Source organism: Vicugna pacos, chromosome 21 (genome assembly GCF_048564905.1).
Source record: "Vicugna pacos chromosome 21, VicPac4, whole genome shotgun sequence".
NCBI classification, from domain to species: Eukaryota; Metazoa; Chordata; class Mammalia; order Artiodactyla; family Camelidae; genus Vicugna; species Vicugna pacos.
The window spans coordinates 22,649,955-22,663,764 of NC_133007.1; the positions used below are offsets into that span (position 1 = coordinate 22,649,955).

General features: G+C 37.8%; 2 protein-coding genes across 6 annotated transcripts in view; one reads left to right on the forward strand and one right to left on the reverse strand.

Annotated features, from left to right (window-relative positions):
• LOC102538295 (olfactory receptor 10J1-like) overlaps positions 1–13,810 on the forward strand; it is a 240,045-nt gene that overhangs the window by 168,579 nt on the left and 57,656 nt on the right. The gene's annotated exons all lie outside the window — the stretch shown is intronic.
• On the reverse strand, positions 11,673–12,605 carry LOC102538552 (olfactory receptor 10J1-like). The gene has a single exon (XM_006215629.3). The coding sequence runs from the start codon at positions 12,603–12,605 to the stop codon at positions 11,673–11,675; it is 933 nt and encodes a 310-aa protein (XP_006215691.2).

Consider the following 13,810-nt stretch of genomic DNA (forward strand, 5'->3'; position numbering starts at 1 on the left):
ACTGACAAGATTTTGAAGCTGTTGGTTGTGATTTGCCTATAGAGTTTTGAGAACACATGTAGTCTTGGCATATGTTATGATGTTTATTTTTAAAATATATTATTTCTTTATTTTTAATGTAACACTTCATACTTATAGAACATTATGTCTAAAATATGTAAGTTGTGAAGTGTAACAATAAAATGATGTAAACATTTGGGAAATCATCACTTAGGTGTTTCTCATTTTTCCCACTTGTTATCTCTTACTACTGTACCCTCCCTCCACCTCCCATCAATAGTTACTACTATCCTGATTCTTATTTTTATTTTTATCTTATTTTATACCTTTATTATATATGTGTGTTTAAACAACACATTTTTTAGTTATACCTGTTTTTGAGCTTTATAAATATCATATGCTGTATATAGTTTCCTGAGATTTGCTGTTTTAAAAATTCAGTGTTCCTTTTCTAAGATCCAGAATGGAGATGGTTTATTAATTTAACCGCCTTATGCTATTCCATTATATAAATATACTGCAATGTTTTTTATCCAGTCTCCTGGTGAGGGATAATGGGGTTGTTTTCAGATTTTTTTTTATAAATTGTAATGTTTCAAATATTTTAATACCTACTTTCTTGAGCAAATGTGCAAAAATTCCTCTAAAGTTTATATCTTTTAGATGAATTACTAGCTCATAGGATATAAAAAGTTTCGACTTTACAAGGTAATACTAAATCGAATTTTGTAGTGGTTGTACCAGTTTTCACTACAACAAGCAAAGAATGAGAGAAGTTCCAGTTAATCTACATCCTTTCAGACACTTGTTATGAGACTTCCTAATTTCTGTCAAACTAGTGGGTGTGAAATGAGTATGGTTTTAATTTATATTTTTCTGAATACTAAAGATGTTGAACATCTTTTCGAAGCTCACGGGCTAAGAATGTTTTGCCTTCTGCAAAATACTTACTCATGTCTCTGACCACTTTTCCAATGGTGTTTTTCTTACTCAATTGTAGCAGCTTTATATGTACTCTGGACATCAAACTTTTGTCCTTAATATGTTATGCAAATGTTTGCTACCACTTTGTGGCTTGTCTTTTCATTTTTTATGGTGCTTTTAACAAAAATTATTTTAAAGTAGTAAAATGATTTCTTGACCTTCATAGTTAGCACTTTTTGCATTATCTATGAAAAAAGAAATTTCTACCTCAGTGTCAGAATAATCTTCACTTTTTTAAGCCTGTTAATATACTTTTCATATTTAAATCCATCTGGAATTGATTTTTGTATATGAGGAAGGATAGATGTCCAAATTTTTTTTAACTGAATAAGCTATTATTCTATCAGCTTTGTTTGAAAAGTCCCTCCTTTCGCCGCTGGTCTACAGTTCTCTCTCTGTCATACATCACAATTCTTTATAAGCCTTGGTCAGTTTAGCCACTCTCTTCTGCTGCATTGGTCAGTTTAACTCCCTCTGCCCAAATTACACTGTCTTAACAATTAAAACTTTATAATAAATCTTAGTTATCAGGGAGATCAACTCCTCTTACCTTTTATTTTTATGTAGCTGGATCTTTGCTTTTCTGTACATATTTTAGATCAGCTTTTGGCTTTGTGTTAAATTAAAAGATCACTAGGGATGAGTTGATATAGGCTATCTCTCCATTTATTTAAATGTCTTTAATTTTTGTTGGGTGTTCTTAGGATCACTGTCAAGCTAGATAATTCCCTTAGAAAGATTCACAGGACATAGAAAAACTGTTACAGTCATGGTTATGGTTTATTACAGCAAAAGGATAAAGATTAAAACCAACAAAGGAAAAGGGTGCATGGGGAAAAGTCCAGGAGAAGCTCAGCAGAAAACTTCCAAGTGTCCTCCTCCAGTGGAGTCATGTGGACACGGGTAATTTTCCCAGCAACCAGGCAAAGTGACAACAGGTGCAAAGTGTTGTCAACCAGGGAGACTCACCTGAGCCTCACTGTCCAGCTTTTCATTAGAAGTCAGTCACCTTAGGCACGTAACACCTTGCATGGCTGACCTCAGGTACTCAGACTCCAGCGCTTCAGAGGAAAAACAGGTGTTCACCATAAATCACATTGTTAGCATAAATGATCTGATCAAACATCACATGGTTCAAGGCCTCTGACATACACTGGCACTTACCAAGCAGAGTAATTGAAGAGCTCAGAGCTCATCTCCTGTGAGCTGGCCCAGGGCCAGTCCTGAAGACAAGCCTTTCTTGGGAATGTGCAGCCTAGGCCTGCTGACTTACCCCTTTCCTGCACAAATATCTTTTAAAAAGTTTTAATAATTTCTTCACTTTTTTTTTAGTTTTTTGAAACTTTTTAAAGATACAATTTCAGACTTACAGAAAAGTAGCAAGAGTACTGCGAAAACTCCTAAACATCTTTTGTCCAGATACTCTAGTTATTTACATCTTGTCCAGCTGTTTTATCATTTTCTCTCTCATTCATCTCGTATCTATCTATAAATATGTAATTTTTTCCAAGTCACTTGAGAGTAAGTTGAAACCATAGTGTCTCTTTACTCCTAAATATTTCAGTGTATTCCCTAAGAAGAGGAGCATTCTCTTATGTAAACCACAGTATAGTTATTAAAAATCAGTGTATATGTGTATGTAATAGATACACATATACATATATATTAGTATCAAATATGGCAATACTATTACCTCATCCACAAATTATATTTAAATTACCCTATTATCTCATAATGGCCTTTTTAGCTAAAAATTTTTTTGCAGTTTAAGATCCAGTTCAAAATTACCCATTGCATTTTTGTTGTTCTGTTTATCTGTTGCCTTTTAATCTAAAACAGTACCTTACTTTTCTTTGTCTTTCTCGACCATGATACTTTTGAAAGCTATAGACCAGATGTTTTATGGAATGGCTCTTAGTTTGGGTTTAAGAGTGCATCATTTCCCCCTTACATCTTCAATTCTTTTTCAGTTCTTTCTCTTCCTTCTTTGACTTGGTTTGATTTAATATCCTTCATGACTAGATTTAAATTTTGAATTTTTAGCAAGAGTATCACAAAAATGACTGTCATTCTCAGTGACTCATACCAGGAACCACATGATGTCAGTTTGTTTCAATATTAGTGATGTTTACTTGTTTAAGGTGGTGTCCACCAGATTTATCCACTGTAAAATTATTATTTTTCCTTTTTATGTGTATAATTTGTAGGGTAAGATTTAAGATTGACTTAAGATTCTGTTCTTCATCAAACTTTCATCTTCTCATTTTAGGATCCATTCTAACTCCATCATTCTTCCTATAGATTGTTATTCTGTAAGGAAGAGGCATTATTTACCTACTACTAGATTTAGGTACTGTAGATGTTATGAGATAATGTTAGATACTATGAACACTATTTATGTTGATATTCAAATCATCCTAGGATTGGCCAGTGGGAACTGCATTGTTCTGGCTTTTTGTTCTTTTGATATGTCTCCACTATTCTTTGAGCACTTTTATTTTTAATTGAGGTATAATTAACATGTAACATCATATTAGTTTCAGGTATACAATGTAATTATTTGATATTTGTATATATTGTGAAATGATCCTCACAGTAAGTCTAATTAAAATCCATCACCATACGTAGTTACATATTACTTATTTCTTGTCATGAGAACTTTTAAGATTTAATTTCTTAGGAGTTTTCAAATATGCAGTACAGTATTTCAATGAGACTAAACACCCCGTATTGCCAAATCTAACAGTCAGTTCTAACTCATCATACTTGGCATACTGACAGCATTGGACTCAACAGATAAATTCTCTTTCTTGGAAACCTGTTTGTATGTGGCTTCAAGGACACACCCTCTTTTAGTTTTCATACTTTTCACTTCTTTTTTATTTTTTAATTTTTTTTTTTTTGCCTCTCAGAATCTTTTCTCTTATCTCCTCAATCTTATGATGTTGGAAAATACCTCAAGTTTCAGCCAGAAACCACTTCTGTGTTTGCAACCTAGTGATCACTTCCTCTTCTGGCTTTAAACAATTTCCATATTTATGTCTCCAGTCCATATTCCTTTCCAAAAATCCAAAGTTGTATGTTCCACAGTTATATCATTATCTCTACTTGAGTGTCTCCTTATCAGCTCAGATGGAACATGTCCCCAACTGAACAGGTCAGCTTTTCACTCAGAGGTGCACTTGTTTCAAGCTGCTGTCACCTCTAACTTGGACCACAGCAGCAAGGTCCTGACTGGTTTCTTCCTGCATCTCCTTTGGCTCTGGGATTGCTCTTCCATGCAGTAGCAGCCAGAGTAAAGATTTTAATGTATAAATCAATTAGGTAGCCCCTTTGCTCAGATGTCTGCACAATGACGTTTCATTCCTCTCCAGATAAAATTCAAAGACCACGATTTCCCCTCAGTGCTCCCCTCAGTCACCTTGGTCATTACTTTCCAGCCACACTGGCCTGTTTGTTGTTCCTCAGCATGCCAAGGTTAACCCCTCCTCAGGACCGTTCCCTTGATCTGTCTTAGCCTGGAACACTCTTCCCCGTGTGGCTCACTCACTTCTTCACTTCATTCATTCTTATGCTCAAGCATTACCTTTCCTGACCACCCAACCCAAAATGAGCCACTGTCTTCTGCTGCCAGAAACAACTGTCCTTTTGTCCGTCTTTCCTTTTGATTTTTCTCTAAACACTTATCACTTCCCAAAATAACATTATATAGTACACATACACTTTTTAAATTGTCTGTGTTCCTCTTTGAATGTAAGTTCCATGACAACAGGAACTTTGTTTTGCTCACTGCTTGTTTGTTTTTAAGTGCTTTATGCTTTCTTCTGTTTAGTATTTTGCCTGGTGTACAGTTTTCCATTCCTTATTTTCAACTTTTCCTTATTTTTTTGTTTCAGATAGTGATAAGTGCTATAAAAACCATAAAACAGCTAATGGAGAATGACATTGGTGGGCATTAATGTAGCTGAAGTGGTCAGGGAAGGAATTCCTAAGTATTAATTCTCATTTCAGTTGAGGCTTGAATGATGGAGGCTGAACAGGCATACATGAATGAATAAGAATCTGGAAAAACAGAGCCTTCTAGACTGAAGGAATAGCAATTATAAAGTCCCTAAGTGGGAATAAATCTATGTTGATAGTTGCTGGATTAATAGGTAAGAGGTTAGACGTAAGAGGTGAGGTCAAGGTTAGACATAAGAAGTGAGGTCATTCTTGATGGCATGGAGTGACAAGGTCAGGTAGGGCGTTATAGATCATCATGACAAAAGTGAATTTTATTCCAAGTACAATGGGAATTCATTGGATATTTTTAATTAGGGGAAGAGCATGATCTAATTTTTATCTCTCAAAGATAACTTTGGCTGTTATGTAGAGAACTGACTTGAAAAGAATAATATAAAATGTGGAAACACAAAAGGCTCCAAATAGCCAAGACAGTCTCGAGAAAGAAGAATAAAGCTGGAGGTATCACACTCCGTGATTTCAAATCATATTACAAAGCTACAGTAATCAAAACAGTATAGTACTGGCACCAAAACAGACATACAGATTGATGGATCAGAATAGAGACTCCAGAAATGAACCCATACTTATATAGGCAATTAATCTACAACAAACAAGACAAGGATATACAATGGGGAAAAGACAGCCACTTCAGTAAATGGTTTTAGGAAAACAGGACAGCCACATGCAAACGAATCAAACTGGACTACACCCTCATACCATGCATAAAATAAATTAAAAATGATTTAAAGACTTAAATATAAGAACTGAAACCATAAAACTTCTAGAAGAAAACATAGGCAGTAAGCCCTTTGGCATTGGTCTTAGTATTATTTTTTTGGATATGTCTCCTCAGGCAAGGGCAGCAAAAGCAAAAATAAACAAATGAGAGTACATCAAACTAAACAGCTTTGCACAGTAAAGGAAACCATTAACAAAAAGAAAAGGCCACCTACTGTATGGGAGAAGATATTTACAAGTGATATATCCAATACAGGGTTAATATCCAAAATATATAAAGAGCTCATACAAATCAAAATAAAAAACCAAGCAACCGAATTTAAAAATGGGCAAAAGGCCTGTGTAGACATTTTCCCAAAGAAGACATACAAATGGCTAACAGGCACATGAAAAGATGCTCAGCATCACTAATCATCAGGGAAATGCAAATCAAAACCACAATGAGATGTTATCTCACACCTGTCAGAATGGCTATTATCAAAAAGACAAATACAAGTGTTGGCGAGGATGTGGAGAAAAGGGAACCCTCCTGCACTGTTGGTTGAAATGTAAATTGGTGCAGCTACTATGGAAGAGTATGGAGACTCCTCAAAAGATTAAAAATAGAACTTCCATTTGACCCAGAAATTCCACCCCTGAGTATTTATTTGGAGAAAATAAACACTCATAGAAAAGATACATGCACTTCAATGTTCTCTGCAGCATTATTTACAACAGCCAAGAAATAGAAGCAACCCAAATACTCATCAATATATGAATGATTAAAGGAGATGTGGTCAATATATACAATGGAATATTACTCAGCCATAAAAAGAATGAAATCTTGCCATTTGTGACAACATGGATCGACTTAGAGGGTATTATGCTAAGTGAAAGAAGCTAGACACATACTATATAATTTCCCTTGTGTATGGAATCTAGAAAGCAAAACAAATGAACATAATACAGAAACAGAGTCATAGAGAACAAACAGGTGGTTGCCAGAGGAGAGAGGGATGGGAGGAGGAAAGAAACAGGCGAGGGAGATTGAGGTACATACTTCCAGTTGCAAAATAAATGAGTCACAAGTATGAAAATAAGTACGTGTATCTTTGTATGATGGCATTGTAAGCAGGCTTATTGTGGTAGATTAATAAGAAATGTAAAACAAAACAAAACAAAAACAAAGAGACTTAAGCCAATGGAAAATATAACACTATGTTTTTCAATACAGAGACTCAAGATCATTAAAATGTCGGTTTTTCATAAATTAATAATAGAATTCCAGTAAAATAACACCAGAGTTTGTTTTTCTTATATGTGTGTAACTGTGTCGAGTATGTGTGTGTACTGGGGAGGGGTGTAAGTTAAGCAAGCTGCTTCTAAAATGTATGTGAAAAATTTAAACAAGCCAAACACCCAAAAGTATTCTAAAGAAGAATAATGGCAGGTAACTATCTCTACTAGACAATAAAACATTTTTTAAAAAACTATGATAATTAATGTTGTTGACACATTAAATAAATATAGAAATGCAGCAGGATAAAAAACTGTACATTATTTCCATATTTCACATAGTTTCCGAAGACTTTCATTTGCCCCAGGGAAGGGTAAACCCAAAAGAATCTGGAAAAAATAAAGAAATCAGTTGAAATTCAAAAAGATTTTTTTTAACTCGTAACTAAGACATTTGTCTTAAAAGCTGAAATAGTTTTTAACTGCAGCAAACTTTCCTAGAGAGGAAAGCTACTTTTAGTTTACAGAGAATGATTTTGAATATCAAAAGCCTAAGCACTGAAAGGACTTCGTATGTGAAATGTGTAATATAAACTACTACAGAGTTAGGAAGAATTTAGGTTTTGCTGCCAAAATAAAATAAAGGTGCCGGGCTTTGTGGAGAAAATAACACTCAAGTGAGTTGGATATTGAGAAAGGCCCACTCCTTCACCTACCAGTAGGTATACCAGGCTTACCCTGCTGTAAAGAAGGGAGGGAGGCATCTGATACAGCAGAAGGAATATGTCCCTCACTTCCCAGACTCTGAGTTAAGGCCTCAGTCCTGGTGTCTTGGTGACACCTCTGTCTGTCCTGTCTACTCCATTATAGGGTCAAGGGTGCAGCTGAAATGTCTAAGTGCCCTCAGGAAGTGGTTGAGAGGGGGCCAGCTGACCTAGAGTAGTCACAAGAAAGATGAAATACAGGAACCACATTGGTTAAAGAACATGACCAGACCACAGTCATCTCAAAAGATACCAACAGGGATGACCACAGGGGTCAGGTATCTACAGAGACTCCAACATGGGCAGGTGGAAATGACCATGGATCAGGTTCCTCTTCCTCCTTGCTAAGAAAACTAGAAGTCTGGTTGTTCCCCACCCAGCTTCTTGGCCTCTTTAATCAGTAGAAATTGATGAGAGGCCAAACGAGAAGTTCAGGCAAGGCTTTACTGGGACTCACGTTGCAGCAGCACAAGGGAGTGAAAGCAAGTAACAGGTTCCTTTGCTCACTCCCGGGGAGCGGGGATAAGCTGGTCCCTTAAATGGGGTGAGGATAGGGGCGAACCCATGGGTCGGGCAGGAGGGGTGGCTTAAGTGGTCTGCCCGTCCACTTGGGGGTGCTGTGGGCAAGGGTCATACGCAGTCCCCCACTTTTTCTCCTGGCACCTCAGAAGTAGCAGTTGGGTTTTGCTCTTTTTGTATCTTGTTGCTCATAATTAGCCCCAGCTGCACATGTGTGCTGTTATTTTCAGTCCTTTAGGGTTTCTGGATGTTGTTGCTGGATGGATGAGACCTTTGTCCAGGTACAAGCACTGTAGCAGAGCATCCCAGGTCACAGGTCCCAGCCTATCTCACCTTCACCAGAACTTAGCTCACCTAGAGGATAATGGGGAAGAAAAGGGAGGAGCAGAACCTTGAATTTCATTGTTTATTCATAAAATGACTAATAACTAAATTGCCTGTGTGTACATGAAAAAGACTAGACGACTTTTCTCTGTCAGGCAGATTGGGAGCTCAGAATTACAAAGTAGACTGAATTGCAGAACTGTTTTCAAGTTAGATTTTTATGTGCTTGCATACATAGCCTATAAAATGCACAATCACTTTACATATTTTATTTGGATATTTCTGTATTTCAGAAATACTTTACAATGAGAGTACTGCGTACTAATGTGTTTCTTATGTATTTTTTTATAAACAGGTCAGTATAGTCACTTTGATTTGCTCAGTAATTATGAATATTAATCATTATAGTTTTACTCAACACCTATTTTGTCTCACAAATTGAGTCTAAAGTTCATCCTGATTCGTTTTTATATTTTTGAGGTAAGAAATAGTAGTCTTTTATTATTCCATTTCTAACTCAGTTGTTTTAATTTTATGAAAGTTTTCATGTCAAAATCCTTTACTGTTGACTTTTTTTCAGGTTTTCGGGACTTAATGAAATCACCTAGTTTATCAGAAAGGTGTTATTCTGACTCTTTTTCATAGTTCCATTTCATTCTCTTTCTTTGGCTTTGTGTCTTAGCTTACAAAGGACAGGAAAGGAACCAATCTGAAGGACCTTTTCTAAATTCTTTTTGGCTCCTCCTACCCTCCCCTTGTCAGAACCAGTAGGACTAAGCACAGGAAACAGAGCACAGGGTTTGAGCTAAAGGAACAGATCTAACATGGAGTCAGACTTGTTCTTCCCTCTTAACTTTCTCCTGCTCGCCTATTAAGGGAAGCTCCAGTTTGGATCTGCATAGCATAGCATTCTTTCAGCCGTTTGCTCCCTGGGCTGTCAGTCTTTCCTTCCTCTGAGCCAGCTGTGCATCCTGTCCACGAGAGAAACACGTCTTTAAGCCCCACAAGGACTTCATGAGCTTATCTTCAGCCACAAAAAGAAAAAGATCAGACCAAGTCATGTGAGCTCCATGTCCATCATATGTGGCTGGAAGTCCTCTCCACTTAACTCCCCTTTTCCCTCACTTCCCACCCGCTGGTTGCCTTTCCTTTGGAGTCCCACATGCTTGAAAATATTCTCTCTAAGAGGATTTTAGCTCACTCCAAACCCACTTCCTAAAACATAGCTATATTTTTGCTCTGCTTATCTTATTAAAACACAAGGCATGTAGATTTCTGCACAATATCTTTTCTGGTGACCACTTGTTCAAGCATCCAACTTATGTTAAAAGAGATTTTAGTGGAGTGACGATTTTAATGTGGTTTATACTTCAGCAAAGTGGACTGGTCACTTTAAATTTAAGCTTGAGATGAGCACTAGATCACATTCTGACCTTGTAATTATCTCCTGGAATAAGGCCAATGGGTGTCTGTTTACAGGTCTGTAGAGTGACTTCTCTTTTAATTATGTTAACAAAGAGGTTGAGGAAGTGAAACTCAATTATTAGAGGCTAGCCCCCAGCTTCATTTTTGCCTGGCCCTGACTGATGTATGAGACTTCACCAGTCATTTGAAATCCAGGCTCTGTAACATCACCTATAAAGGCTTTCTTCTGGAAGACATGTGTTAGCAGATGGAGGGACCCCTAAGGTAGGAAGCCCCCCAAAGTGTGGGTTCTTACCACCAGCTGTTAAAGAATTCACACAGCAGAGGCAGAGGGACAAAGTGAACAGCCACTTTATTGCTCAAAAAGGGAAAAGGAAGGAAAGTGCTCGTGCAGGGAGAAAGAAAGAAGAACGTTTGAGAAAAAGGTGCTCGAGCCAGGAAACGGCTGCCAAGATGGCCAGTAGGGACAGCTCTGGCCTAGGTCAGGCCACAGGGACTTTTATGAGAGGCTCCCACCATCATGCTGTAATAGAAAAGAACAAATCTGACTCCATATTAAATCTGTTCCTTTGGCTTTAACCCTGCGCTCTGTTTCCTACCTTAGTCTTGCTGGTTCTGCACCTTTTGTAAAAGAATTTTCCCTATAGCCTGAAATCTACAGGACAGCCTATTCTTAAGGCTCTGATCTTTAAGGAGATGAACACTTTTCCATTCATACAAAGATAACAAGTTGCAGAATAGAAAATACCATTTGTTTTGTGACCCATGTGGACAGCTGCAAGAATAAAGGATTCCAAGAATAAAAAAAATCCTACACCAGGAAGTTTGCAACAACCAAGCATAGCCCCTCCCCCTTTTTAGTATAAAAGGAGCCTGAATCTGACTTAGGGAAGATGGTTCTCCAGGACATTAGTCTGCCATCTTCTCGGTCTGCTGGCTTTCCAAATAAAGTTGTTATTCCTTGCTCCAACACCTTGTCTCCCGATTTATTGACTTGTTGTGCAGCGAGCAGAACAAATTTGGACTCGGTAACGATGTCTCCTTTTGGGTGTGATGGAGCCAGTTAGTCCTTGTTTGAGTTTTTCAGTCCTTGTATGGACTTTTCTGGTTGTTGTCGTGGCAATCGTCAACAGTCACGGTGCTGGTTGGTGTGTCATTTAGCATACTAATACATTACAGTGAGATAAATGAGACTCAAGGTCCACTGGAAGTCAAATCCACCACCATCTTGGACTGGGTTCTAACCAGTTCTTGTTTCTTCTCTGCAGCTGTGCATCCTGAGACTTAGATAAGAGTAATTGGTTTCTATTTGAGCGAGGGGTACAGGTATGATCCTAGGGGCAACAGCCTTGGTAACAAAAAGGAAAGTTACTTTTAATCAGAATGCCTGCAATCTAGTGGACCCAGCAACACGCCCCCCCAAAAAAAATCTCCAAAGATTCTGTTCAGTCATGAAAGTTTTAAAGGGAAATGAAAGAATAATCTCAGTTAATCACTGAGATGGGTGGTCAGAGTCATTGCCATCCCCCAAAGCCTGCAGGCTTGTCCTAATCAACTGCTTGAGCCTGCTCTTCTATGACTCAGGGAGGCCTGAGAGACTTCAGCTTTTCTATAAACAAAAGGCAGGGTTGGTGGGGAGCAGGGGAGCAGAGTCCTGCTCCCTTTCACATGCACACCTATTTGGGTAGTGATTTCATCTTAGGTAAGGAATTTCCTACCCACCACTCTCTGCAGAGCATCCTGGACTTCTTTGTTTCTTAGACTATACACAGCAGGGTTTAGTAAAGGTGTTATAACAATGTAGGTCACTGAGATCAGCTGATCCTGATCCTTGGTGTTCTCTGACTTGGGCTTGAAGTAGGCAATGGAGGCACAGCCATAGTGGATGATGACCACAGTGAGGTGGGAAGCGCAGGTGGCAAAGGTCTTCTTCCGGCCCTCAACTGAGGTGATCTTGAGGATGGTAGAAATAATGAGGATATAGGAGATGAAGAGGAAGGTGACAGGGCCTGTGATGGCCAAGAGGCTGATAATTAAGGTCAGGATATCATTGATGATTGGGGTAGCACAAGTCAAGTTCAACACAGGTCGAACATCACAGAAGAAATGCTCAATCAGTGAGCCACAAAAGGGCAGTCTGAAAATGGCCACAGCCTGAACCAATGAGAGTGAGAACCCTGCGGCACAGACTGAGGATGCCAGCATGGCACAGACCCTCCAGTTCATGATGATTAAGTAACGAAGTGGGTTGCAGATGGCCACGTAGCGATCATATCCCATTACTGCCAACAGAAGGCAGTTGGTGATGGCAAAGCCAAGGAAGAAAAAAAGCTGGGTCCCACAGCCCTCCAGGGAAATGGATTGGCTCAGGCCTACAAGGCTGGAAAGCATACGTGGGATGATGACCAGGGAGTAGAAAGTCTCTGATGTGGAGAGGACAGTTAGAAAGAAGTACATGGGGGTGTGGAGATGATGGTCAATATGGATAATAGTCACAATGATGACATTGCCAGCCAGAGTTAGAATGTACAGGGTGAGAAACACCACAAAGAGTGTGAGCTGATGTTCTTGGAAGCTTGAGAAGCCTTGGAAAATAAACTCTCTTACCTCTGTGTGGTTGGCAGTCTTCATTGAAGAGTTCGGGTCTGAAAGACAAAGAGAAAGTCAGCACCATCTCTTGGCACCAAAGACTACCCTGCCCTCTGATGAACACATGGTCCAGAGCAAAGATTCAACACCACAGAGACTCAGTTCAAAACTTCATGGATCAACTGCCTTTTCCAAGAACATGGTAGACGAGGTCCTAGAACTAGTAGAAAAGATACAAGTAATTTGAGCAAAACTATTTGAAAGTTTGAAGTAAAACATTCTTTTTAAGTACTCCTAGGTCATTTAAAAAATGGCAGCCTATATATATGGCCCATGAAGTTGGCCTCAAAAATTTCTTAAAACTGGATTTTCTTAAAATGTAGGTGACAAGTCTCAGGCTACAGGGTGATTAAGTTAGAAGTTGTCACAAAAAGGAACTTAAAAATTTGCAAATATTTGATAATCTAACCAATGGTTCAAAGGGAACTCTTAATGGAAACTAGAAAATATTTAGAACTAAACAGTAATAAAAGATTCACATACCAAAATGTGCTGTGCACATAGAACATTATTAGAGGGAGGTTTGTCATTTAAAAATACTCATTTGTTGCAAAACAAAACAAAGGGGCTGCAAATTAATGAGTTGAGCATCCATCCTAAGAAGTTATAAAAATGACATAAAAAAGAAAGTAGAAGGAAAGAACCCAATAATGAAACAATGTTAGCAATATATAAAAGAAAGATAAACTAGACAGTGTCTGTAAGGGTTAAAGTTTATACCTTTAGGTAAACTGCTAGAAAAAGTGACCAAGAAAAACAAACAAGGACATAAATTCTAGTATGAATTAATAAGGGGACACAATAATAGAAGTTGCAGACACAAAAAGACGAAAAGTGATACTGTAAACAACCTTATCTCAATACATTTTTAAACTTCAACAAAATGGATACAATTCTAGAAAAAAAGAATTACTTACCAATATTGAATCAAGAAGAAGAAATTTGAAAACTGTTTAAGAAATAAAGACGTAGTGAAAAATCTACAATAAACTTCTAGGCCAAGAAAAATTTACCAGTAAGTGCTATAAAACATTCAAGGATAAATAAATTTCAATCTTAAACTATTTTGGATAATAGAAAAAGATGGTATTTCAGGTGAGGCTCTTGGCCATTTTGGCAAGTTACTCAGTTTTCCTGGGTCTCTCCCATGTATATACATGTTATTAAATTTTTGTTTGCTGTTTGAT

Bases quoted from the DNA above. Each gene is read 5' to 3' on its own strand.
- LOC102538552 (XM_006215629.3), bottom strand. From the start codon at position 12,605: ATGAAGACTGCCAACCACACAGAGGTAAGAGAGTTTATTTTCCAAGGC.